This window comes from Thunnus albacares, chromosome 5 (assembly GCF_914725855.1).
Source record: "Thunnus albacares chromosome 5, fThuAlb1.1, whole genome shotgun sequence".
Lineage (NCBI taxonomy): Eukaryota > Metazoa > Chordata > Actinopteri > Scombriformes > Scombridae > Thunnus > Thunnus albacares.
Window position 1 is genome coordinate 20,257,062 of NC_058110.1, and position 24,480 is coordinate 20,281,541.

A 24,480-nucleotide genomic window follows, 5' to 3' on the forward strand; every position below is an offset into this window, starting at 1 on the left:
CAAGTGTGTGTGTGTGTGTGTGAGCATGGGTATGCAGAAATTGTATTTTGCATAATTGATTAAAGAAGCATCTTCAAAAAAAAAAAAAAATCAGTATCAATATCTAGTTTTGCATCCTGTATTTTGCAATTATTGAAAATAAATATTGGAAACAATAAAAAACAAACATGAATTAAATGATATCAGTAAAAATGTGTGTGTGTGCATATGCATGTACATATAGCATGTGCAGAGGTATGTATTGTATGTATATGACTCTGTGACTGTGTGTTTGTAGGCAAGAGAATATTTTGTGATGAGAAACAAAGCCTATGCTCAAATATAAACACACTCACCCTGCACACACACACACACACACACACACACACACACAGCTCCCCTCTCTGTTTATGACAGGGGCTGTCAGGAGCTGTTGCTAAGCTGTGCTGCTCATTTGACAGGGGAGTCTGTCTCATGAGCAACACACACACACACACTAACACACACACACACACACACACACACACAAACATTCAAAAACACATAAAACACACATACCCTTTCGCCACCTCCCCCAACCTCCCACACCGATCCTGCTCCAGAAAATAAATTTGTGGTCTCTTGCGTTGTTGAAGTGTCTCTGACACAAAGGAGGACCACAGCTCTTTACTTCCAGCCCACTCTAGCTGCGCTCCCTGTCCACGTACCTTACAACCCTTTTTTGTGTGAGTGCGTGCGCCTGCGTATGCTTTCGATGGCAACGGGTTCATTTCATTCCCAACACTCCAGTGAGCTTACTCAGCAGAACTAGGTCAGCACAAGTTTTAGTGACAAAATTAAAGCAACATAAAACCAAACAAAGTGTGTGTGTGTGTGTGTGTGTGTGTGTGTGTGTGTGTGTGTGTGTGTGTGTGTGTGTGTGTGTGTTCTGTTTGTGCTTATATAGGAGCTGAGGAGAAATACAGATAGATCGACTGACAGCAAAAAGTAAGAAATGTGAGAAGAGAGATGTTTGCAGCTGGGATCTAATGTGTATAGAGAAGAACGTCCATTACCTTGACCACACTTCATTTTTAATTAGGATTTGCCTGTAAGAAGGCTGGATGGGAGAAGAAGGACGATGGATTGAGAGTATTGAGTGGGAGAGAGAAAATGATGACCTTCTGCTAAGAAAATAGGCAGCTATGGGAGGTGGGAGGAAAGGAGTCCTTTCATTAACACGATGTAGCCAGTCCTTAGGGCTTCAATCAATCAACCAATAAACATCTTGTTCTGTGTCACCTTTTTCATGTATAAACCCGCTGACAGCGATGGACAAGGCTAAAGGAGTGAGCCGACACTTGAGCTCAGTAATTATTTTTTTCATTTGTTTTTATCCTTTAACAACATAATCTTAACTTCTACATATAACCAAGAGGAGAGGCGCACATACAACTGGTGGATTTTCAGTTTAGCAGTCACAGAGTTTAACATTCTGTCACTTCAGGGTTGAACGGGTCCAAAAAAAAAAAAAAAAAAAAAAAAAAGTGAGTGTTGCATAACACGGTCAAGGGATGTGGTTTGAGGATCACAATGACATCTCCTTCATCAGCACCGTTGGACACTGAATTTCATTTGGACTGTTGTGAATAATTGATTATCAATGGGCAACAGCCATGAAAGAAAAGTGATACCGACCAACTTCACTCGAATTACATTGGAAGCGATTCAAAGATCAAAATACACGGTTTCAAATGTGACCGTCTGTTACGGGACACCCGACACACGTTCTATGTTACGGTAACAAATGCCAAGCACGCTGGAAGCCCAAAAGCTATTACATCAGAAACATACTATCATTTATAAGCTTACGTTCATTCAAGTGAAGTGTGACTGACTGAGGGAGCACACTGCAGCTACATATACATTCACATTTAGGAAGACTTTTCTGTGCCAATGTTTTTTCAACCAGAGCTGGGGGGCAGTGTTAAAATGTATGAGGAACATATATAAAGTGATGCCCCAATTTATTCCAAGGCTCCAGCTTAGAGCATGTTGTCACTAAATCTGTGTAAAAGTAGGCCGGAAGCATGCGGAGAGAAACTTTTGTGCCAACAGTGCACTGCACAGTCAAAACATATTTCTGAATGGATGCACTTCGCTACATATAGTAAACAATATGAGCCATTTAGCTGTGCTGTAGCTTCCTGTATATACTCAGCAAGGTGGCTGAGATCAAACAACATATTTCCTTTTCTGCTTATCAACTTGAATCCGAGTACACTGGTTTTAGCAATTTGTCTTTTATTACACTTCCTTCTACGTATTTGATCATCCACGTTCTCATAATCTTACCACCAAAAATAATCATGCTTTCCTATCGTTTATTCCTTAATATTCTCTTTTCATCCCTCTCTGTGTCTCTCCCTCTCTTACTTCCTTGCTCTCTCGCTGACTTCAAGGTGTCCCGGTGTGTAATCCTAGTCAGGAGAGGAGCTGCAGCAGATGAGACTGACTCTGCTGCTGAATTATTGATTGATCTATTACATCACATACATACAACAACCCTAAAGACACACCACACACACACACACACACACACACACACACACACACACACACACACACACACACACACACAAGTGGACAGACCCAAGCATGTCAGAAAATGTCTGCCGCTCGTTTACAATGTAAAGACACAAACATATCTACAGTCTACCCGGTTCTTCTCATCCACTCTTACACCATAAACCTCTCTTCTTCCCTGCAAACCTCCCTTCAAAAGATTCCTTCCTTTCATCTCTGTGAGACGCCTGCAGAAAAGCTGCGTCATTAAATCACTTCAAGCAGCGAGCCAGAGGCAGGGCACTGGCCCTGTTCAATAATTACCAGCAAAAATGGTTGATGGAGGGAGAGTTCTCTACACTTTCCCATAGAATATCGAGGCTTTCTGTAGTTGCGTTTAAAGTAAAATGTATCAGTAAAGAGCGAGCATGTAAGGTGTGGAGAGAGAGCCAAACAGAGAGCTCTTCCTTTAACTTGAGAAAGTGAGTGATGGCAGAAACAAAAGAGAGATGTGGAATAAAGTGCGCCCAAAATAAAAACCAAGAGAAAGAACAAGAGTACTTCAGCAGCAATACAAAGAGGCATAAAGGGATATGCTGCATATTCATGAATATTTGCCTATTTTTCCCCCATTAACCCCCCCCCCCCCCCCCCCCTCTCTCTATCCAACCAGACCCCTCGTCACTCTCCCACCCTCAGATTCTTACCCATAATGCTCTTGGCCTGGATACATAATACAGAACTCATCATTCATCCCCCTACTGAGCCATTGTAAGCTTTATAGCGTAACTCAGCGCGCATTTAAAATGAGTCTGTTTGTGTGTTTGCAGCGTGTGTGTGTGTCAGTGGATATAATGGCCTTAGTCAACCATTATAGTAGCATACAATGGCATTGCAAGTTCATATTACCTTTGTTTCAGAACAAAGCAACATCAAAAGAGTCGTACGCACGCAGATACAAAGTAGGGACCGACGCATCACCCGTGCAGCTGACTAAAACTAGTTTCAGCTGCTTTGCACACATATATACAGATGCAAATATATACACACACACGCGCACGCACACACACACACACACACACACACACATACACACAGAGAGCACTGACCAACGAAGCGCGTCGTAGCCTGCGGCTCATGGGTTTGTCGAAGGGCGGGCTGTTCATGGCAAACTTCTCCAAATAGCCCTCCGGTAGCCTGATATCAGCTGGGAGAGACAAACGTTTGTTTATGTCCTGAAACAGAGAGAGAAAGATTCAAAGAGACACAGAAAGAGGTTTGTGAGTATCACAATATATCAATCACAAGAGTTTAATTTTTCTCCCGAAATTGAAACCTGTAATACTGATACATTATCAGGCAGTCATAGTCAATTATATACCATAAAGGCCAGAATATAAGATACTATCTATGTTATTTGACATTTGTATATTTGGCATCTATTAATGTGCTGCAACATGTACTGTAATATAGAGCTGCAACAATTGACAGATTGACAATCGATTGACAGAAAATTGGCAAATATTTTGATAATCGATTAATTGTTTTGAGTCATTCTTTAAGTAAAAATGTCAAAATTCTCTGGCTCCAGTTTCTTAAATATTTTCTGGTTTCTTTAGTCTTCTATGATAGAAAACTGAAAATCTTTGTACGTGGACTGTCGGTCGGGACAAAAGAAGACAGTTGAGGACGTCATCTTGGACTCTGGGAAAGAGTGATTGACATTTTTCACCTTTTGCACCCTTACTGTAATATTGAAAATAAAATAAAGGAATGATAACAGTGATAACAATCACATTTTCAGTTTTAATTGAGTAATTTCAATAATGTAGAGTAAATATGACAAAGTTTCACCTTCTCGTCTTGATACACCAACCACACCATTGACCAGTGGATTCGTGTATTAATCAACCATTATCAACCCTAGACTGTTCATCACTTCTTTTCACCTGACATTATGTGACGCCATATTTCTTGACTGCTTGATACTTTGATGACTTTGCTTTAATCAATCCTCATGATCTAGCTTCAAAACTCTTTCATAAGCCTTAGTTATTTGGCCTACTTTTCTGCTACTTAAAAAAGAAAAAGAACACAATCAGCTTTCTCCATCTGTCTCTGCCAGCAAGGAGTTAGTCAAGTGATGGCCGCTCACTCTAGTCAAATACGAATCTTTGTTTAACAGGTGCCATCTGCTCTTGTCTGTATGAATGTTGAATGATGATGTGAGTGACATTTATGTCTCATAAGGCTGAATGAAAGGTCAGTTGCAAAGCTACTACATGATGGGACTAGTTCCTGACAAGTTCCTGGCAAGTTCCAGACTCATTTTGAGAGTGCATTGTTGGCAGAGTGAGAAGGTTTAGAAACTTATCTGGAAAACATCTGTAACCAGTCTTTTTGTTGTTAAAAATTCTTGATATGTTAGTAAGCGGCTGCCTACTGTAGTTGACTTCTCTTTGAGTGTGTGTACTGTTTCTATGTCAAGATGTCAATTCCAATTGGAAACTGTGGGAAATCTCTTGAGAATAACTTCTATTTGGCGAGATTTTGCTATGACCCAATTCTTAAATGTAATTTTGAGAATTAAACATCATCTTATACTTGGATCACTATGTTTTTTTTAAAGTTAACATTAACTTAGCCATTGCGGAAATGCAATTTGTGTGATGCTACTTTTCCCACAATGCATCGCTCCTATACGTTATCCATGTAGGACACGTTCTCTGGCAAGGTGCCAATCACACGTTGTTTCCATGGCAGCAGGGGCTGCCTGGCCCAGTCCCAACAGCCTCACAGTATGTGTCCTCAATGTGTATGTGAAATGATATGTGTGTTTACATATGAACGTTAGTGGGAGGGTGAAAAGTGTGTGTGTGTGTGTGTGTGTGTGTGTTTGTGTGCTTAAAGATGAAAGGCAGAGGGATTTCACGCCTCTAATGGTTTTATCTGAGCTCACTGGCTAACATAACATGCGGTATTACATACAAGCCGTCACCCTAAGGACAGTGACACCCTCCACAGTTTCGACACACACCCTGAAAACATACTCTCACACACACACACAAACAGTAAAGATCCGGCAATGCTGCAGACTGAATAAGCACATGATATGAAAAATAAGCCACAGACAAATGCACTGACATGACCTACAGACTGACCTGAGTGATTTACACATTTGTAAGCTCCACTGAATGTCTGCAAAGCGTAAAACATGTGGAAAGCAAGCATAGCAACACCATATAAGGTAAGAGCAACACAATAAAGATGGATTTCCTCTCAGGAATGTACTAATTTCCTAAAATGGTTCTACTAATACACATATTTAATACAGTTCATAATTCTAGTGACTTCTGATGACCAAAACAACAGATCTTTGCACATGCACTTTACAAAAGAGTAACAATGGACACAAGTTCACAAAGACTGACACTCATGTCCTCTTATTCCCTGGTATAGATTGAATAAAGGTCCACACACAAATACAAACACACGTGCCCCCCATACTCACAATGCAGAACAGCTCTAGTAGCTCCCTCATTGTCCTCCTTAAATGTGTCTTTCTATACACTCACACACATGCGCTTTCCACGATGCATGTCTCTGACCTGCCACATGACTGCACACACACTGACAGTAAGAGAGAGAGAGAGAGTGGCACTGTGGTAGAGTGCCATCCACATGCTCAGAGAAGGAGGAGGAGGAGGAGGAAAAAAGAGGAGGAGGAGGAGGAGGAGGAGGGGGAAAGCAGGAGCAGAGGAGAGAGGAATGAACAGATTCCTGAGGGGAGGAAGGCAGATGGGGGGAAGGGGTGAATGGAGGAGGGTGGCTGAGAGGAAACATGGTTCTTCTGTTCTCTCCCACCGTCATTTTGTCCTCCATCTCTCCTTCTCCCTCTTCCCTCTCTTCCTCCGGATCTCCTTTTTCTTTGTCATACCAATAATTATTCCTACTTCCATAATTACTCTCTCATCCTAGCATTTTCCTCTCCATCAGTGCGCCCCTCCTCTCTCTTTCTCTCTCTCTTTCTCTCTCTCTCTCTCTCTCTCTCTCTCTGTGTGTGGTAAACATGGTCTAAATTAGTCCCTTCCACTGTTCACAGCAGTCAGAGGCAGCAGCCTGTGTGTCCAGAGGCATTTCCCATAATGCTGCTGTGCTCATCAACTCTACAACTCCTTCAAACAGACACACACGCACACACAGTCTGACCGAGACAAGAGCACATACTAAGGGAAGAGGGTAAACAAAGCAACTTACTGAATAGCACTTTACCTATCCACAGACCGCACAGGTGCATTTTTGGAGACGGGTGACTTACTGTATGTTAAACCTAGTGACACAAAAGCCAGGACTTTGTCCTAAATCGTTCACTATTTACTGTATAATGGTAGTCCACCATAGAATATAGTGAGTTCACCATTTTAGCAGCAAATAGTGAAGGAGTGAATGTTTTCGGACAGAGCCCAGAAGTAATCTGTGAGATCATTGTTAAATCTCATTGAATAATGTTGTGTTCAGGTGTGCTTTTGTCTGGTTAGATGTATGAGTGCAGTATGGCTGGTGTACAAGCAGGTGTGTATGTAGCAGGTGTGTGTCTCTGGCTTCCAGTACCTCATTAGAGATGCGCCGATGGTGGTTGTTCCTCATACGGACCCTGACCGGACTCTGGACCTCATCAGAAGACGTCCCAGATGCTTGGTCGCTCTCCCCATCTGAACCCATCTTCACATTCTCATGGACAATACCTGTAGCAGACACAGACACAAACAGACTGTTATTGTGAGGATTCGCACTCTGTGACATTGTGTGCTGGCGAAAAAACCAAACCTGAGCTGAGTATTTTTACAAATCACCTTTGAGAGGGATTTCATACTTCCATTCATCTCTGTTCTTTTTGAGATCACTTTTTGGTTGTTTTGTTTTGCGTTTTCTCTTTCATCACTCTCTCCATGTGCCCATCGCAGGACACAACCTTTTGTCTTTCTTAGATTTCATTCACCCCCCCTGTGAAAGCCATAGTAGGGTTCCCGAACCCCCAGATGATGGATTGTACCACCAGCCATGCAGGGGTGTTAGCTGAGTGTGTGTAAAATGCCACTGGTAAGATGAGGAGGTCAGAGATCGATATTACCCTGCATGCAATAGGAGCTTTCCCGTCTCTGCCCACCACCCCCCACACCTCCATCCCTCCCAGAATCCATCTGATTAATGAGTCACGGTGCAGCAGACAGGACTGCCTTCTTCAATGGTGTACGAGTCTGTGTGTGTGTGTGTGTGTGTGTGTGTGTGTGTGTGTGAGAGTAAATGTGGGGGGAAGGGTCTCTCTTTGGGTTTCAGTGCATCACGCCAGATACCTCTAAAGACTAGGTCATGTACAGAACATACAGTATGCGTGTGCATGTTTGTCTTGCGTTTGGTGGAGCAAACTGCTTCAAACGAGGAAATGACAGATGTCAAAGCTCACTGTGAGCACTGGCACCATCTTACCTTACCACCATCTACTGTTTACATTTTAAACAGCCACCACAGGCAGAGAAAAGGGCGATAGAGGGAAGATTAGAGGATCAGACAGAGGATGGTTTTGGTGGGGAGAGGTAATGAAGAGGAACAAAAACTACTGTAAGTCCCTTGAGTGACTGCGACACGTCAGCCGTGGAATAGAACGACTGAGGGCCGGATAGGTAAAGCTATTTATTATATATAAATGTCAGCTGTCAGCTGTGAAGCGGGACAACATCACCTGAGGCTGATTCTAGGTCATTTGTGGGTGTCTCTTTCATGTAGTCAAGGTTAGAATTTGAGAAAGGCAAGCTGGCCTGAGGACTCTGCCTTAGGTCTAAAACATGAAAAAGATTATTGAGCAGTATATCAACAAAATACACTAAATACACACTCATTCACTCACACTAATTACGCATATTTTGGCACTGCTAAAAGCATGACATAATATGCAGTAGCCTTAAAATATTTGTCACGAGCGTACGGTGTGTCAACCCCTTACTGGGTATTTTCCCAAAACTATTATTGCCCTACTGAGAAATAAACCTTCCATAAACCTTCTAAAAATCCATTAAAACTCTTTCTACACTTTAAATCTGATTTTGAATGGATTTCTTTCAGAAGCCGACATAACCTTTGAATTGTGTCAGCGATACTGAGACAAACAGTCAACTAGTGTAGATCCCAGCTGCTAATGTCAGCCTACATCTGTCCATTGGTCTTACTATCTGTTGACAAAAGCAGCATATGTTCATTAGTTAAACACAACCCAAACACAAATCCATCTGTATAAATCCTCAGTAAACCTCTGAGTCTGACTTACTGCCTACGGCGTCAAGGCCAGGCACGGGGATACTGGATATGTTTACCGAACAAGAAAACTGAGCAGTCTGTCATCATATTGCACATCAACTCTCACAACCTTGATGGTGAAACATTAAACTCAAGTTAACTGACACCAGAGTGAGGGGAAATGGATCCAGGATATCAACAAACTGATAAGACGCACACACATGACCACAGACTCCCTACGAGTGAGTATCCAGTGCTGCTGTTATGTCACAGGTCTTTCTCGCTTTCGGAGAGGTCCTGATTTGATCTGTTTGCGTAAACAGTCAAGCAGATGCGGGTGGACGAGACAGGCCGACTAATCTGGGAGGAAAATTCCATCACCTGGGCCTTGAAACAATATGATACGATAACGCTAACACATACAGTACGTCCATATGTCCCTCATGCAACCAGCTTCCCCAACTCACTTCCCTTCCTCAAAACAAACACACTTACATGCCTACTCACACACACTTCCTAATCACGCAGGACATTCTTTTCCAGTCTCCTGCAGGTTCTTTCTGCTCCATTTCCAGGGCAGACTTAGAGCAGACAGTAAATGTCATGAGCCACCATTGCCTCCCTGTGTGGAGCCTGGCTGGCCTAGTTAGGGTCGCTGACTCCCTGCTAGCATGTCTGGAAGAGTGAGTGGGCTGCTTTTAGGACTATCCATACCTCACCCAACTCTGTGTGTACACCACTTAGCTGGAAATCCATCTCAGGCACATGTTGGCAGCACCTCAGAAAATGATTGACAAGCCAGTGGAAAGGATGTTAAGAGAAGTAAAGTAAGTGCCGGATTCACTTCAAGGGCCCTTCAAAGAGTAATGGAGATCTTTTTTTGCCCTCCCTTGGCAAGGCCAAACACCGTGTTCAGCGGGTTGCTCAGAGGTGCACTGTTAGAATAATAGTCACTGTCCACATCCGATGCATTACCCACTGTTATGACTAGGCTCTGAAGTGAATCATCCTTTTTCGCTCTTAGGCCGTGTGTTCTCAAACTGATTTCAAGCACAGGGCAGCATAAAGTCTAAATTTGGCATGAGTGGCAGGAATAGAGATACTGTAGTCATTGTACTGACGAGCAACGAATAAAATATTTAAAAGAAGAACTTGAAGGACTCTTCACTTCTCTGAGGAATCCATAGGATCCCTGAAGATACCCACACACACACACACACACACTGCCCTGGGCCAACCAACTGCATTTCTAATCTTTAAACCAGCCACATTAAGGAAATAATACTTCGAAATTAATTAGTTTAAGATGTTCAAAGCTGAGGAATCAGCATATTCAGAGAGAAAGCTACTTAGCATATTTCCGTGTATTTCATATCTAATAAAAACCTCAGGACACATGTTTGATCTTCATTTCATGCCCCACAGAATGAAATCATGCACAATATATGCAGGCATGTCACTAAATGGGAATAAAACTATTCTAAACCTTTCTATGGCACAAAGATGTCAAGGTACTTACAGTATCATCTACTGGACAACATTTTACCTCTTAAAAATTCACTCAACTCATAAAAATGCTGTCATGGGATCAGTATGGTCTTGGAAATCAAATTGGACGTGAGGAAATGGGGGGAGATGAGGATGGAAATGACAGTGATGACACTCACCGATACGGTTTCCAGGAGGACGGCATGAGTCCAGCACTCGAAGCATACGGAAAGGTGACAGCCTCAATGGGGTGTCTCTCTCCCCTGTTCTCACCCCCTCTCCCAGTTTAACCTCACCCATCTTAGAGTCTCCCAACCTCGGAGCCTGGGCAGAGCACCCTTGGGGGTTGCCTGACATATCCATTGTTCCAGAAGATTCAAAAGCACTACACTTGAAAAAAAATGTGTTTAAAAATACATTTCCCAAAGAGACAAAAAATTTAGATAACTTCAGTCCAGTCTTGATGTCCAGTCAGCAGATCTGGGTGGGAGTGTAGTGGGGCGTAGCTGATTGAGGGTCAAAGTTTCTGAGCAAAATCCAATCAGGCTGTCTCTGTGTCTCCAGGAGAGTCCCGTATAGCAGAGAACAGGCCTTACATTGAGAAGACGGTGCAGACTGCTCAGACACACTAATCACAATGCAACAACTCCCTCAGCTACTACTCCACTTTAGCACTCTCTCTCTCTGTCTCTCTCTCGCTCTGTCTTCCTGTAGACACTCCCTCTCTCCTCCTCTCTTTCTCGCTCTTTTTCTCTCCGCAGTCGCACTCCGCTTGCTGACTAAGGAAGGTCAAACGCCGTGCAGGTAGGCAAAATGCTGCAGAGACAGTCCGACACACACAAGCCGAAAACTGTTACACCCCGTCATCTCAGAATAACAGGTGTTCTGCCTCCGTCTATATGATTCACACACGCTAATAGACTCAAACTTACGGCTCCTCCGAGGAAGATTAAAAACACTTTCTGCTGTCTGGTGTTCAACTATCTGACCTCTTTGGCTCCCAGCTCTTCCCTTTACGCTCTCTCCCTTGTTGCTTTTTCATTTACAGTCCAGTGCTCTCTTCTTTTTCCTGATGTTTTTCTGCCTCTCTGTCAGATCTCTATGCTTTGTCCTCCTTGTTCTTCCTCTGCTATTCAGCACGCCACTCTATTCAGGCCGTTGTACCGCCGGTCTCCCTCTTTCCACTCCCCTCTCTCGATTGCTCCCTCCTTGCCTCTGGCGCCCCTATCAGTGCTTTCAGTGTTGTTAGTCCTCTAGCTCCCTCCCTTCACCTTGCTATTACTCTCCTCCCTCTCATGTGATACCAATCTCTCTCTCTCTCTCTTCCTCCTCCTGTCTCTATCTCTATGTCTCCCTCTCTCACTCTTCCTATCTTCCTATCTTGATCCAGAGATGGTGTTGAATATACACTCTCTTTCCTATTCAGGAAGCGATGACAACATTTTCTGCCTGATCAGCCTCTTTCTTGCACTCTGTCTCTATCACTCTATATTATTCCTCTTCTCTCTCGCTCTCTCCTTCCTTCCTCTCCACCCTCTGCCTCTTCATCCTTATCACTCCCTAGCGCAGAAATTGAAACCCTGAGGCTTTTGAGTGACACCTCTAGCATCCTAGCTCCCATCTTCCCCGCTCTTACATTCTCTCCACCCTCCTCTTTTCTCTCTCCGTCCTTCCCCACGGACCTTAAGCATGGGCCATTACTCATGCATGCACATGCACATACACACACACACACACACACACACACTCCCCTATATATGCCACGGCACACATACATGGTGCTTTCTGACACACCTGCAGAGCATACAGACTATGAACAAACACATTCCTGATACAATTCTCAAACAAGGAGCTATTTGGCAGGATAAAGAAGTGTTAATCCTAAAGAATGTTGAACAGCTGTGTGCAGTATCTGCATAAAGGGCTTGTTTTCTACAGTGTTATATAGTGTGACCTGCATGCTTACAGGTCCCATTACTTCATTAATGTGGTCCATTTCCTGTTGGAAGACAACACCGAGGGATCAATCTTAAGAGTCACGCAATGGGTTGTCAGTTATGGCCAGAATCGATTTGATAGGACGACCAGAGAGAGGCGATAATTGAAAATGTGATGACTTCATCGGTTGGATCTTTTTCCATTTGTTAGTTCAGTCACCATGGAATGTGTATTGTTTTCTAAGAAATAGCCTTTGGGAGAAAGTAACTCAGTATATTTACCCAAGTACTGTACTAAAATATAGTTTTAGGATACTTGTTCTTTATACTTCCTCTCCACTGCATTCAGAGGGGAATATTTTACTTTTTACATTATTTAACATGTTTCTTTTTTCCTCTTTCTACATTTTTTTTCTACAAAACATATGATCAGTTTAAAAATATGATGCCTTGTTGTAGATTAAACCACCAAACAGTATATGAGGCATGTAAGATTGGCTCCACATCAACCTACTACAACATTAAATTACTTCTTACATGTCAATGCATCAATAATAGGCTAATTATCACGCTGTTTGCTTCCACAGAACCACTAATTTATGTGTGTGCATGCATATTTCCCTGTTTCTGAGTCATTTACATATAAAGAATTAATATATAAAGAAATGTTTATAGACCATGAATATGTTGAGTGGCTGCAACCAAAATGTCAGCAAGATAAACTATCAAATGCCACCTTTCTTCATAACATTCTCAGGGATTAACACTTTAAAAACTGTTCCTCAGATGTGTTCGACTAACACGAGATAAAATGTCAATAATCAGGTTACCTTAACTAACAAAACAAGCCTCATGCAGAGAAGCGTACACCCAAAATGTCAATAATCATGTGCTTAATTACAAGACCAGTGGTGGAGGAAGTACTCAGATCCTTTACTCAAGTAAAAGTACTAATGCAGCCATGTAAAAATACTCAATTACAAGTAAAAGTCCTGCATGAAAAATAGGTAAAAGTACAGAAGTATTAGCAGCAAACTGTAGTTAAGTGTAAGTATTGCAGTAAAAGTAGTGGTTTGGTTCCTCTGACTGATACATTATTATATATGACATCATTAGATTATTAATACTGAAGCATCAGTGTTAGAGCAGCATGTTACTGTCGTAGCTGCTGGAGGTGGAGCTAGTTTGAACTACTTTATATACAGTTTAGTCCAGTGGTTCCCAACCTAGGGGTCAGGGTCCTCCAAAGGATCACTAGATGAATCTGAGGGGTTGTGAGATGATTAATGGGAGAGAAAATAAGAAAAAACAAAGTTCTGATACACAAATCTGTTTTCAGTTTTTTGACTTTTTCTCTAATCTTTGATATTTGGTGAAATATTGGATCATTTGAACATTTATAGAAATTAAACCACGTGAGATGTGTAGAGGGATAAACCACTATTTGGTGGAGCTGTTAACAACTCATAGACATCTGAAATGTGACCCGACTGCACACTGCTTTTTGTAAGACATCAAAAGCCAAAAAGGTTGGGAACCACTGGTTTCATCTTTAACAATGTGTTGTATTTTAAAAGCTTGTTATATTATCCATTGTGTCAAATCTTCATCTGAAAAGTAACTAAAGCTGTCAAATAAATATAGTAGAGTAGAAAGTACAATATTACCCTCTGAAATGCAGTGAAGTGGAAGCATAGAGTAGCATAAAATAGAAATACTCAAGTAAAGTACAAGAACCTCAAAACTGTTCTTAAGTACAGTGCTTGAATAAATGTACTTGTTACCTTCCACCACTGTATAGGACTACTTACACAAACACACTTGGCAGCAGCCAAAATGTGATGGAATAATTGGCTTTGATAATGTGGGAACATAGGGCATACTATATACTATCTTGAAAACATTTTAATCTAGCTAGGTGTGGAACAAGTATGAAAATAAATATTTAAGAGAACTATAAGTTACCTGTGTTTGCTTTCAACCAAAACCTTTTTGAGATTTACTTATGTTTATCTTTGGACTGCATTACTCTCTACTTTCAATTAGATTGGAGTAAAGAGTAATGGCGATTTACAGTGCACTGACTGACATATATTGCAGAGTGCTGCATCTTTGCACTTTAGGCTGTTTAAGAAGTCAAGGACAAAAGCTCGCAACTCAGCCCTTCACCATCACTGTCTTCCTGCCTCTTTATATTCACAAGTGCGCCTGTATACATCAAAGATTTCTCTCTTGCTCTGCAGCCACCTCCACACATCTTTTCACTCTGTTCAAGGTTTCATTCACTGTTAAATCTCCTTGCCACATTCTTTTAAACATCTTTACTGTCACGATTGTGCTTGACTACATTTGAGCTTCCAATTAAAAAAATACTGTTTTCACTATTTTTTCCCCATAAATACCACAGCCTGCCTCTAGACTAGAAAGACAATAAAAAAATCAAAGTGCATGTAACATCCCTGAGGAACACACAAACATAGAGAAACGCACTCATAGGGCTGGCGGGAGGTAGAATTTAGACTGCAGTAATTACCTCTAAACCTTTTATCTGCATCAGAGGAATCTTATTATTCAATTACTAGGACTGGAGTGCCTACTGTAAGCTACCGGCTCCGTATGTGCTGGTCCCCTAACGCCTCAACCCCCACCCTTTCCTATATAGCTCTGAAAATCACCAGCATTCTTTAGCAACATCTTCCTTTAGCCTCGAGCATGTGCTAGTGTAACAGCAAGCAGCCCTAACACACACAAAAGCTTACAAGACCAAGTGCATAAAAAGAGTCCACTCCATTGTTATTATTAAATCCAATCTGGGAGCGAGCAAAGAGTGTGAGCAAATGGATGGCTGAGAGTGCAGGGAGAGAGTGAGAGAGGGCTACAGCGATTAATGCACTGTTAATGCATTACATTAAATCTCTGGCACAGACAAGCTCTCATGGTGTACAGTGCACAAGGAGAGATAAGGGTTGTCGGAAAAAAAAAATCCATCCATCTTTCATTTTTGCCCCATTCTGGTTTTATCTAGAAGTTAAATATAGTGTTTGATGTATGTAGAGTGAAAAAGACAGACAGAAGGGAGAAAAGAACGAGAGAAAACATCTGTGACAGTATAAGAAATAGCAGCCTGCGATAGGTTTTAAGAAAAGCGGGCTGCTTTCCGCATAGTCCTCTCTCTCAGTAAAACAGACAGGAGGGCCGACTAATCCTCAACAGTGTAACTGCGGATCTTCACAGAGAACAGACAGAGATGAGGTAGCGGTGAAAAGCAAATAAGAAAAGTGCAGTGCTCATCTTCCCTCACTGTAAGTACAGTGTGGTGCAAGTGGGTGTTGGCCCAGTTAGCAACAGATGAATCACAAACCTGTAAAAGCTCTCTGCCTCTGGCTACCGGCCAAACGCTTCTAACATGCACATATAAGTCCGCAGTCAGGCCCACTTACACAGATGAAAAATGTATTTAATTGAATACTCCTATGGATGGGTAGAGCGAGTTAGTAAAAGACAGAGAAAGGAGAGAGAGAGAAAGGGTAGGTAATCTCTTTAGTGCAGCAGGAAAGAGAGATTGCATCATCATGTTGCTCTATTAAAGGGTGCGACGTGCTCTGACTGCTGAATGGCACACAGTGAGTCAGCGAGACCAAACGGTGGGAAACATACACACATATACACACACACACACACACACACACACACACACACACACACACACACACACACACACACAGTACCACTTAAAATTTCAAACCACACCTTATCACAGTTTTAATAATAGAAAAGCATTTATTCTACAATAGGTTCTAAGTCAAGCTGCGTTCTTTTTAGGGCTTATAAGAGCTCAGAGACAGCAGCGAATTTCACAAAATGAAGTCACTCTGCCAGACCAACAGTCTGTGCCGATACGGTCACTGATTTCTACATATAACTGCTATTTCTCAGTTCAAGTTAGACCGATTATTGCTGATGTACGAGTATCGGCACATACTGTATGTCAGCTAACGTAAATGGCAGTGTGAAAATAACCAGGATATGTTTAAGATCATCCAGAAAGAATTGTCTCCACCACATAGTTTGTCCACTAGAAAGAAGCTGACAAGTTTATTACAGAAAAATGTGCTGCTCAGTTCAGTTATCTTAGTCACAAACTGAACAGATGTTAATTCCAAAATCCCAGAACACACACCGTTATTCATGTGTTTTGTCCTTGCTCTGGTCTTGCATTCTAACATTTGTTATGTTTATACCCCACATTAATTAACTCCATCCCTATTACCAAGTGCTGAGTCCTACTTCTGCTGTATTAATAGTACTGCTGCAGATGTTTGATACTCAACCCTTTCGGATAAAGACTAAAACACATCCCTTATACTGAGAAAACCAACAAGAAAGCTGGCTTTAATTGTCTGGTTAGATTCATAACTTGTCTTATTCTTTGATCAGATATACTAGTTTATTTTAGGCAACATTCTGTAACGGTTTTAACAGGATTTGTAAAAAACAAACTTGTCAAAACTTGTGATTTGATGCTATATAAATAAAACTGACTTGAAATTGAATTGCCAAGGTATAAAAAAAATCCTTGATTTGGTAAAACTCAGGCATCATATTAGAAATAGTACTGAAATCTGTATTATTCTGTAGGATTCATCAGTCTGTTCTTATCATATTCCCAGCTTGCAGGATAACAATGAATTGTAGGCTCCTGGTACAAGACTAGTTCTTTTTTCAGCCAGAGTTCAATGGATGCAAAGAGTCTCGTTGTGGTCTATCTGCAGTTCACTCAGCCACGGATCAGGGGCTACACAGCACAAAGCTAATATGACTCCTGAAGGAGCCATTGTGGAACTAACACTCTCCTTCCACTCTGTCTGTCACACTCCTTCCTTTTTATTTCTCCTTCTCTATTGCTCAGTCCCACGTAAATCAATCTCTCACCATTTTCTTAAGCACTATTTCATTCTGAACCTGTCTCCAACATCCACGTCTTCGGGTCCTCTCTTTCTCTCCATCCTTGACTTTTCCCTTCCTCAGCCTGTCCCACTGTTCCTGATATAAGCCGTTCTGCCACAGTAGGAAATGAGATTACTGAGATCCACAAAGCCACGGACCACACGTTCCATTACATAATGCAGACAGACAGAAGGAAAAAGTGATTGTGTGAGCTTGTGGGTGTTGTGAGCATGTGCATGTGTGTGTGTTTGTGTATGTTGGATTAAGGCCATTAGAGTTTTATCCTTCCACATCGTAGTAAATGTTGGATGGCCAAGTTGTGTCAGTAAATACGGTTTCATACTCACTGAACACCCCCACACTCACACAAACAAAAATACACACTTCCTCCTATGGTGAGCAAAATTGATACCTGAATGACATCAGCGTGTATGTGTGTGTGTATGTGTGTGTTTTCCACCCACAGGTGGCAGCATCGCTCAAACTTGACATTCAGCTCTGGTGAAACACTGTAGAAACACACAGCTGAACATAAAATTTTTTCTTCATTCATGAAAGGGCAAAAAGATTCAGAAGAGGTTTATTTACTGAACTACTGACACACAGAAGTAGTAAAAATATGCAGAAAATGTTACAACAAAGAAATGATGGGAATGATCCTAAGATCCTAAATGATAAGTCCTAAATGATAAGTCGTCTATGTGAGGTAAAAGTTCAATACCTCAAGCTAAAAATACACCACTGCAAGTAAAAGTATTTTATTTAAGTTGAATTATAGAAGTACAGGTAGCAATGTGTATAACCTTAACTTATGAACATATTGTCTGATGAAAAACAGCTAAGTCAAAGATCTATGTGTGCAGTTATGTTCAGATATATTACCATTAGCTATAGAAACAGGCAGGTTTACTGCTCTCCCTGAAGATAAAAGACTTTGTTTGCTATGTGATTAAGGTGAGACTAAATAAAAGGTCCTTTTTATGATTTATTGCTCATTATATGATGATTTAAGGGCTACGCTATTTAGTAAAATAGAGTTTTTCTGGATGAATGATTACAAGAAATGTGAGCTGTGAGTGTCCCTGGGTGTCCCTCAGGAAGGGACACTTTTGTGTGGCAGATTTTCTTTGTAGAGAACAGTACAGAAGACAAAGTCCTTTGCTTGCAATGTAAGAAGTTTTGTTCTTCAACTCAAACTACATTTTGGTGTCTTGTAAGTCTATATGGGCTGGGCACTTGTATATGCATGACACACTAACCAACTAACTAACTGTAGTCAAAGTAACAGTTATAAAAGAAGTCGTCAGGCAGAGAAAAGGCTCCTGTTGGTGTTATATTATTATAAATTGTATTATTATGTTATTGTTATTATTACAGATATATTACTGTGAATGCAGAATTCTATGTTGTAGCTGGTCAAAGGAAAGCGGAGTACTTTATATGCAGGTGGGTAGTTTATTATGTAACAATGCGTTATATTTTATAAATGATGATCATACATTTTTTATGTAAAACCTTGATCTTCAAAGTAACTAGTGACTATAGCTGAATAAAAACATTCGCCTCTGAAACATAGTGAAGTAGTAGTATAAATTATAGTAAAATAAAAATATTCAAGTGAAGTACAAATACCTACAGACTGTACTTAATAATACCTGAGCAAATTTACTCAGTTTCATTTATTTTATTTAGAGACACACAAGGAATTTCCAAAAAGATACAAAAACAAGAAACAAAATGAACCAAATTTTATCCACTGGTTTGTTGTAAAATGACTCCCTTACTCACTGCTGCTATTAAATGTGCTTCATGCTTTGATTTAATTCTATGTAGCACATTGGAATTAAACCAGTTTAGTTAGTACATACAGCTATATGTTTTTCTGTGTGCATGCATCACTGTGTCAAAGTGTGTGTGTGCATGCATGTGCGTGTGTGTACCCAGAGATCCAGTCCTGTGCAGGCTCAGGTAGGCTCTGTCTCTTTCCAGCCCCCCACCCGGCTCTCTGCGCAGGGCAGTGCGGCCCAGATGACCGGCATATTGACGCAGGAAGGAGGGAGCACTGTGGGAGGCGGGAGGGTGCACGGCACACACCACCACGGACTCTGAGACACACGATTGCAGAAGGGAAGCCAAGGAGAGGGAGGAAACGAAAGGAGAAAAGAAGACAGTGCAAGAGAAGGCGTGAAAGAGAAGAGAAACCTCAGAAGGAAAGCGGGTAGACAGAAAAGAAAAAAAAGAAAAGAGTTCACAGCCAGAAAAAAGACAAGAATAAAAGAAAAATAGAAAGAGAAGGAATGAAGCGTTGAAGAATAGCAGAGAGGGAACAGAAGCAGCAACACAGAGACAGACAGATGACAGAAGACGTAGGAGGGAACAGGAGAAAAAGAGAAAGAGGAAAAGAGACGACACAAGGTCACACAGAGACCAGACACAGAAAGGTAGCAGAACATGTAGGAACAGTACAATATGTAGTTGTGGAAGATAAAAGGGAAGGAATGCATACAAAGGCTGTACTCATGCTAGAGGAGGGAACAGTCGTGGTGTACAGTAATAGCAATGGAAAGTGTTTGAGAGAAGCATACGTAGCGGAAAATATGAGTCATCGACTGATAAAAACTGATTTTAAATTATAGAGAGTAAAAAAAGAAACACATGAAAAATTAGCAGACGCACTGCAGGAAACAGGCCACAGAGGTAAGAACTTAAAACACTGATGGAAAGGCCAGAATATTTAATAATATTTAGTTAACTGCTAGTAGAAAATTAAAGTCTGTGGGTGATGGAAATTTCTTCTTATAGATAAAAACAAATGCTCCTTGACTTGTCAAAACATACCAACTTAACCAAACCCCCTCACAAATGTGTGAAACACCCTGTCGGCGTGCATGCATCATCGCCTTTCTTTCACATTCATTAGTATTAATGAATCCTTTTTTCAGTATGTGCAAGCCCGCATGTCACATCACCTATCTTTCAAATAATCCCCAATTTCCTCCACATTGCACAGCAAATTCCACCGTGATCCCCGTGCATTGGGGTTTAACGTTGCCCATAAATCCTCACATGATTCCCTTACAGTCCCTCCTTCAACAGCCCGAGTCTAAGTCCTCCAAGAACGACAGCGAAAGAACAGATCAAGTCAGCACCAGCCTCTAATTAGCACTCTGAAAAATGTGAGGAATATTTTTACCGCTCTTTTGCACAGCCTGACTAAGATATAGTGAGTTGCGTGGGTCGGGAGGGTGATACAGCAAGGGAAAAGGGCAAGAGGAGACGGTAAGTAAAAGATGTAGAGCAGTGGTTAAAGTTTAATGTCTCCTCTCCTCATCCTCTACATCACTTCCTCCATCCAACTCCCTCTCTCTTCCTTGCACTTTCTGGAAATGAACTGACATAGCTTGAGCTATTAAAGACAAAAGAGAGGGATGTAAAAAATAGGAGGAAGAGGAGAGAGAATGGGGAGGGTGGGGGGGGGATATGGATGATGTTGCAGGAATAGTAGCAACAAACAACAAACATTAATACTCCTTATACTCAAACTGCAAAGCACACAGCATCTCGAGCCTATAACATAGCTATATTTGAACACCGAGACTATTCTTGTTTTCTCACTTTCTCTCTGCATCTTTTCTCTGAGACAAAAGCATCTGCTAAAACAGAAGCAACCTCCTTTGCTGTTTTCTGACCTGGTTTCTGTCTGGAGCGAGAACAGGACATAAACACACACAAAGACTGAACACACACACGCACGCGCACACAGTGTTCATCTCAGGTGAGGTCTTTGAGTTCATCAAAGTGGGACCTGCAATCCTGCACAATGCCCAGCAGATGGCACCCAGAGTTTCTGAGAATGACATGGCTTTTTGCACTTTCCTCTAGGTGCTAAAAAAAAAAAAAAACCCTCTCTTTTGCTCTTGAGAATACACAAAACGGTGCATCTGAATTCACAACAAAAGTTTCCAGTTTAAATTTCCAGTATACTCCTTTAAGTCTTGATGATTAACCAGATTAAGCGAACAGTGAAGTGACAGCAATGAGGCTGATGATGAGATGAAGAACAATGGCACGTAAATGAGACATTTGCATTGACAAATACATCATTTCAGGGAGTAGTTTGGTGTAAATGGAAGACACACAATAATAGAGGACGGTGGAATATATACGCCGCCATAATTTTGCATAAACCTCACTGTATCTCCTGCAATGATCAGTTACGACCTCCACTTTTACTCTCTCCACCTACACCCTCATTTGCATACCACTACATCACTTTGTGCTTCTTCGTGTGTTGAAAAAGCTCCAAATGAAGTCTTGAGGTCTTGAACGACTGAAGCACACGAGAAACTGCTCTTTAATTACATGGTTTGCCTGCTACTGTGTGGTAAGACAGCAGCCATAACAGATGTTGATGTCAAACTCACCTTGTGACTCCCAAGAGGGGTACGGAGGAGACACAATTACTCTTCATCATAATGATATGCTTGGCTGCCTTTTTTAAACGCTTTTGATTCTGTTACCAATCAATTCTTACATGCAGAGTATAGATATAATGCACATGGTGTAGAATGTATTACACACACACACAAAAGTAATTCACATGAAAGATTTTTTTAAGTTTGAGCGTGAGCTGCAAAGTTTGAAATGGCTTCTCTTTCATATATACTTTATGATGGCATCTGCTGCGGTGCTTGTGAATACCTGTGCATGAGTGGGTGTAAAAGCAATTGTTCATGTATCTCACCATTGTCCCTGGCTGCGGACGGCTCGTCCAAAGCCATCTGTTCTGCCAGCTCAGACAAGGAGTCGTCGACGGGCCGAGCGCTGCGTAGAGACATGGACAGCCTCCGCTTGATTATCTTCATCCTGTCCATCTTCTCAACCGCAACACCAGGGCCCACGGGCCTGAGTGGGGAAGAGACACAACCAACATCATCATCATTATCATCATCACCACCACCACCTGCATCCCCATCATCATAATCATGACCATTGTTCTCATTATAACCATCAACAGCTATATCCACACTGCCCCATTAATCTTCATTGTACAGTCAAACTACTGCAGTGCAGCCTCGGCGCATTTTCTACAGTTCTTTGGGCTCCCCACGATTGTGTTTGCTCACACGGCGTGTGTTCTCATTGTTATGTATCCCAAGTGCAAACATTGCAGAATAAAAGACACAGAATGAGAGAGAGAGACAGACCCAGAGAGACAGATAGAAAGAGAGAGAAAGAGAGCAACAAACAAAAATGTACCAAAAAAAACCATGTAAAAGGCTGACTATGCAGCTCCCCAGAGGCTCCAGACAACAGCAGCTCTCCTAGATGAGCTGTGATTGACACACATCTCATTGGTTTTTACATTAACTATCCATAATCAAGTCACAGTATTCAAATTCCAGTATAAATCTACAGTATTCAAATGAAAAATGACAAATTATCATATGGCAAAAGATGCTCTTCATACTCTATATGCACACTATCTATAGCTGATTCTACACCTCAGACACATATCAATATGAGTAGTCCAACCTAAGCTAGAGTCCATGTGACGACTACACAATTCTGATGGAAAGACGGTTTCTAATGCTATATATGGAGTTACAGGAAAGAGAAGAATCCCATCCTTAAAATAAATAGGGCTAAAAGCATACGTATTGTTTATTTTCCTGACAGAAAAGTGCTCTTTTGTTCACTGGTGACCCACCTACAGTATGTGGGTATTGTGTATTCACATGTATATACCTCAGTGAGTTTTCAAAGTTTTATATTGTTTAAAGTGCCCTTCAGCAGATATTTAAAATCTGGTTAGTGTTTGTGTGTGTGTGTGTGTGTACAGTACAACTGTGTTTGCATGTGTGTATTTGTGTGTGTCGAAGTCATTTTCTGAGTCGTGTTCCTCTTCACTCTGCTTTGCTGGCCTGAAGGTAGAGGCAGCTATGGCAGAGTATTTCTGTCTCCCTTCTACTTCCTGCTCCTTCTATCTAACCCGTAAGAGCCTGGGAGCTGACATGCACAAGTGCACAATCTCACACACACACACACACACACACACACACACACACACACACACACACACACACACACACACACACACACACACGGCACCCACTGCCTTTCTCTTTGTGTCCAACCTTGGAGGCTTCAACAAAAGCCATTCATCCTTTCAGGCTCTCAGTCTTTCAGGCCTATTAGAGACACCCAGTGCTCTGAGGGAATTCAAACCCAGCGATCCTCAATCAGGACGACTGTCTTTTTTTCACTAGTAGATGCGCTTAGGCGAGGATCCACTGCTAACAACGTTGCCTCTGCCAATTTACATGAGCCTAGTTGGACGCGCTTTGCACCTCAGCCGGAGGCGTTTGTCTGAGATTGGGGGGAAAAAAAAGTTGAAGAAGGGAACAAAGAAGGGGAAAGGAGAGCAACTCACATTCATTTCATATCATCCGTCACCCATGGATTATCAGTATGGAACCAATCTCCCTCCCCCCCTCATTTGCATGTCTTCCCAGACTTCACTAGAGAGGAAGCCTGTTCGGACAAGGAGATTGAGTTCTCCTCATGCAACCCCACCGTCATCCATGAATTTTCAGGAATAAATGACTCACATTATGGGGGGAAAAGCTGATAATATAATGCACTACTTATTAACCAGATAAATACATACCAATGTTATCATTAACACACACTTGTTCGGGCATGCACACACATACGCACACACAATAATGACTAATTTCACAGTCTTCATGTTATCTGTTGAATTAGCACTAACAGTAATGCAGAAGCAATCTCATTACACAACGGCTCTTAGAGGGAAACATATCAGATCTAGATAACACAGCTGAAATTTCCAATTTTATTTAAGCTATGAATAAAGTGTAATCTGTCCCATAAACAACTACACAAAATTAGCAAACAACATACATTTTATGGAAAAACTAACTTAGTTTGTAAACTTTTCCCATCTACTCTTAAAAAGTATTTTATGAAATGCTAGATACACCGGCCAACATTTATGATGATACTGATTGTGCATTAATTATATCTTTTCGTTTCTCTGTTATTGCACGCTATCATGCACAAACATTTGTGCCCTGTGAATGCACTAATGTCGTTTCAGGCTGCATTCAGTGGGACACTTTTACACTTCGGAGTAATGTAAGACATTTCCGGTGTGTGTTTATAAGTGTATCTGCGTTGGTCAACTTGTAATAAAAAAAAAAAAAAAAAAAAGTTTCAGGAAGAACGAAGTGTTATGAATGTACGTTGGATGTTGAGTCTTGTCTGGTGC

At 41.4% G+C, this 24,480-nt stretch overlaps 1 protein-coding gene across 7 annotated transcripts in view; it reads right to left on the reverse strand.

Moving 5' to 3' along the window:
• The window catches only part of LOC122982193 (cyclin-dependent kinase 17-like), a 41,726-nt gene that overhangs the window by 10,673 nt on the left and 6,573 nt on the right, over nt 1–24,480 (reverse strand). For 4 of the 7 annotated variants that reach the window (XM_044351299.1, XM_044351298.1, XM_044351297.1 and 1 more), the window contains exons 2-5: nt 21,931–22,091; nt 19,127–19,291; nt 7,135–7,268; nt 3,633–3,758 (exon numbers count right to left, since the gene is read on the reverse strand). In XM_044351299.1, the coding sequence (XP_044207234.1) occupies nt 3,633–3,758; nt 7,135–7,268; nt 19,127–19,291; nt 21,931–22,060 (555 nt within the window). In that variant the 5' untranslated portion in view covers nt 22,061–22,091. The remainder of the gene's footprint in view (nt 1–3,632; nt 3,759–7,134; nt 7,269–19,126; nt 19,292–21,930; nt 22,092–24,480) is intronic. The other 3 variants (XM_044351302.1, XM_044351301.1, XM_044351303.1) reach the window with 1 other exon arrangement.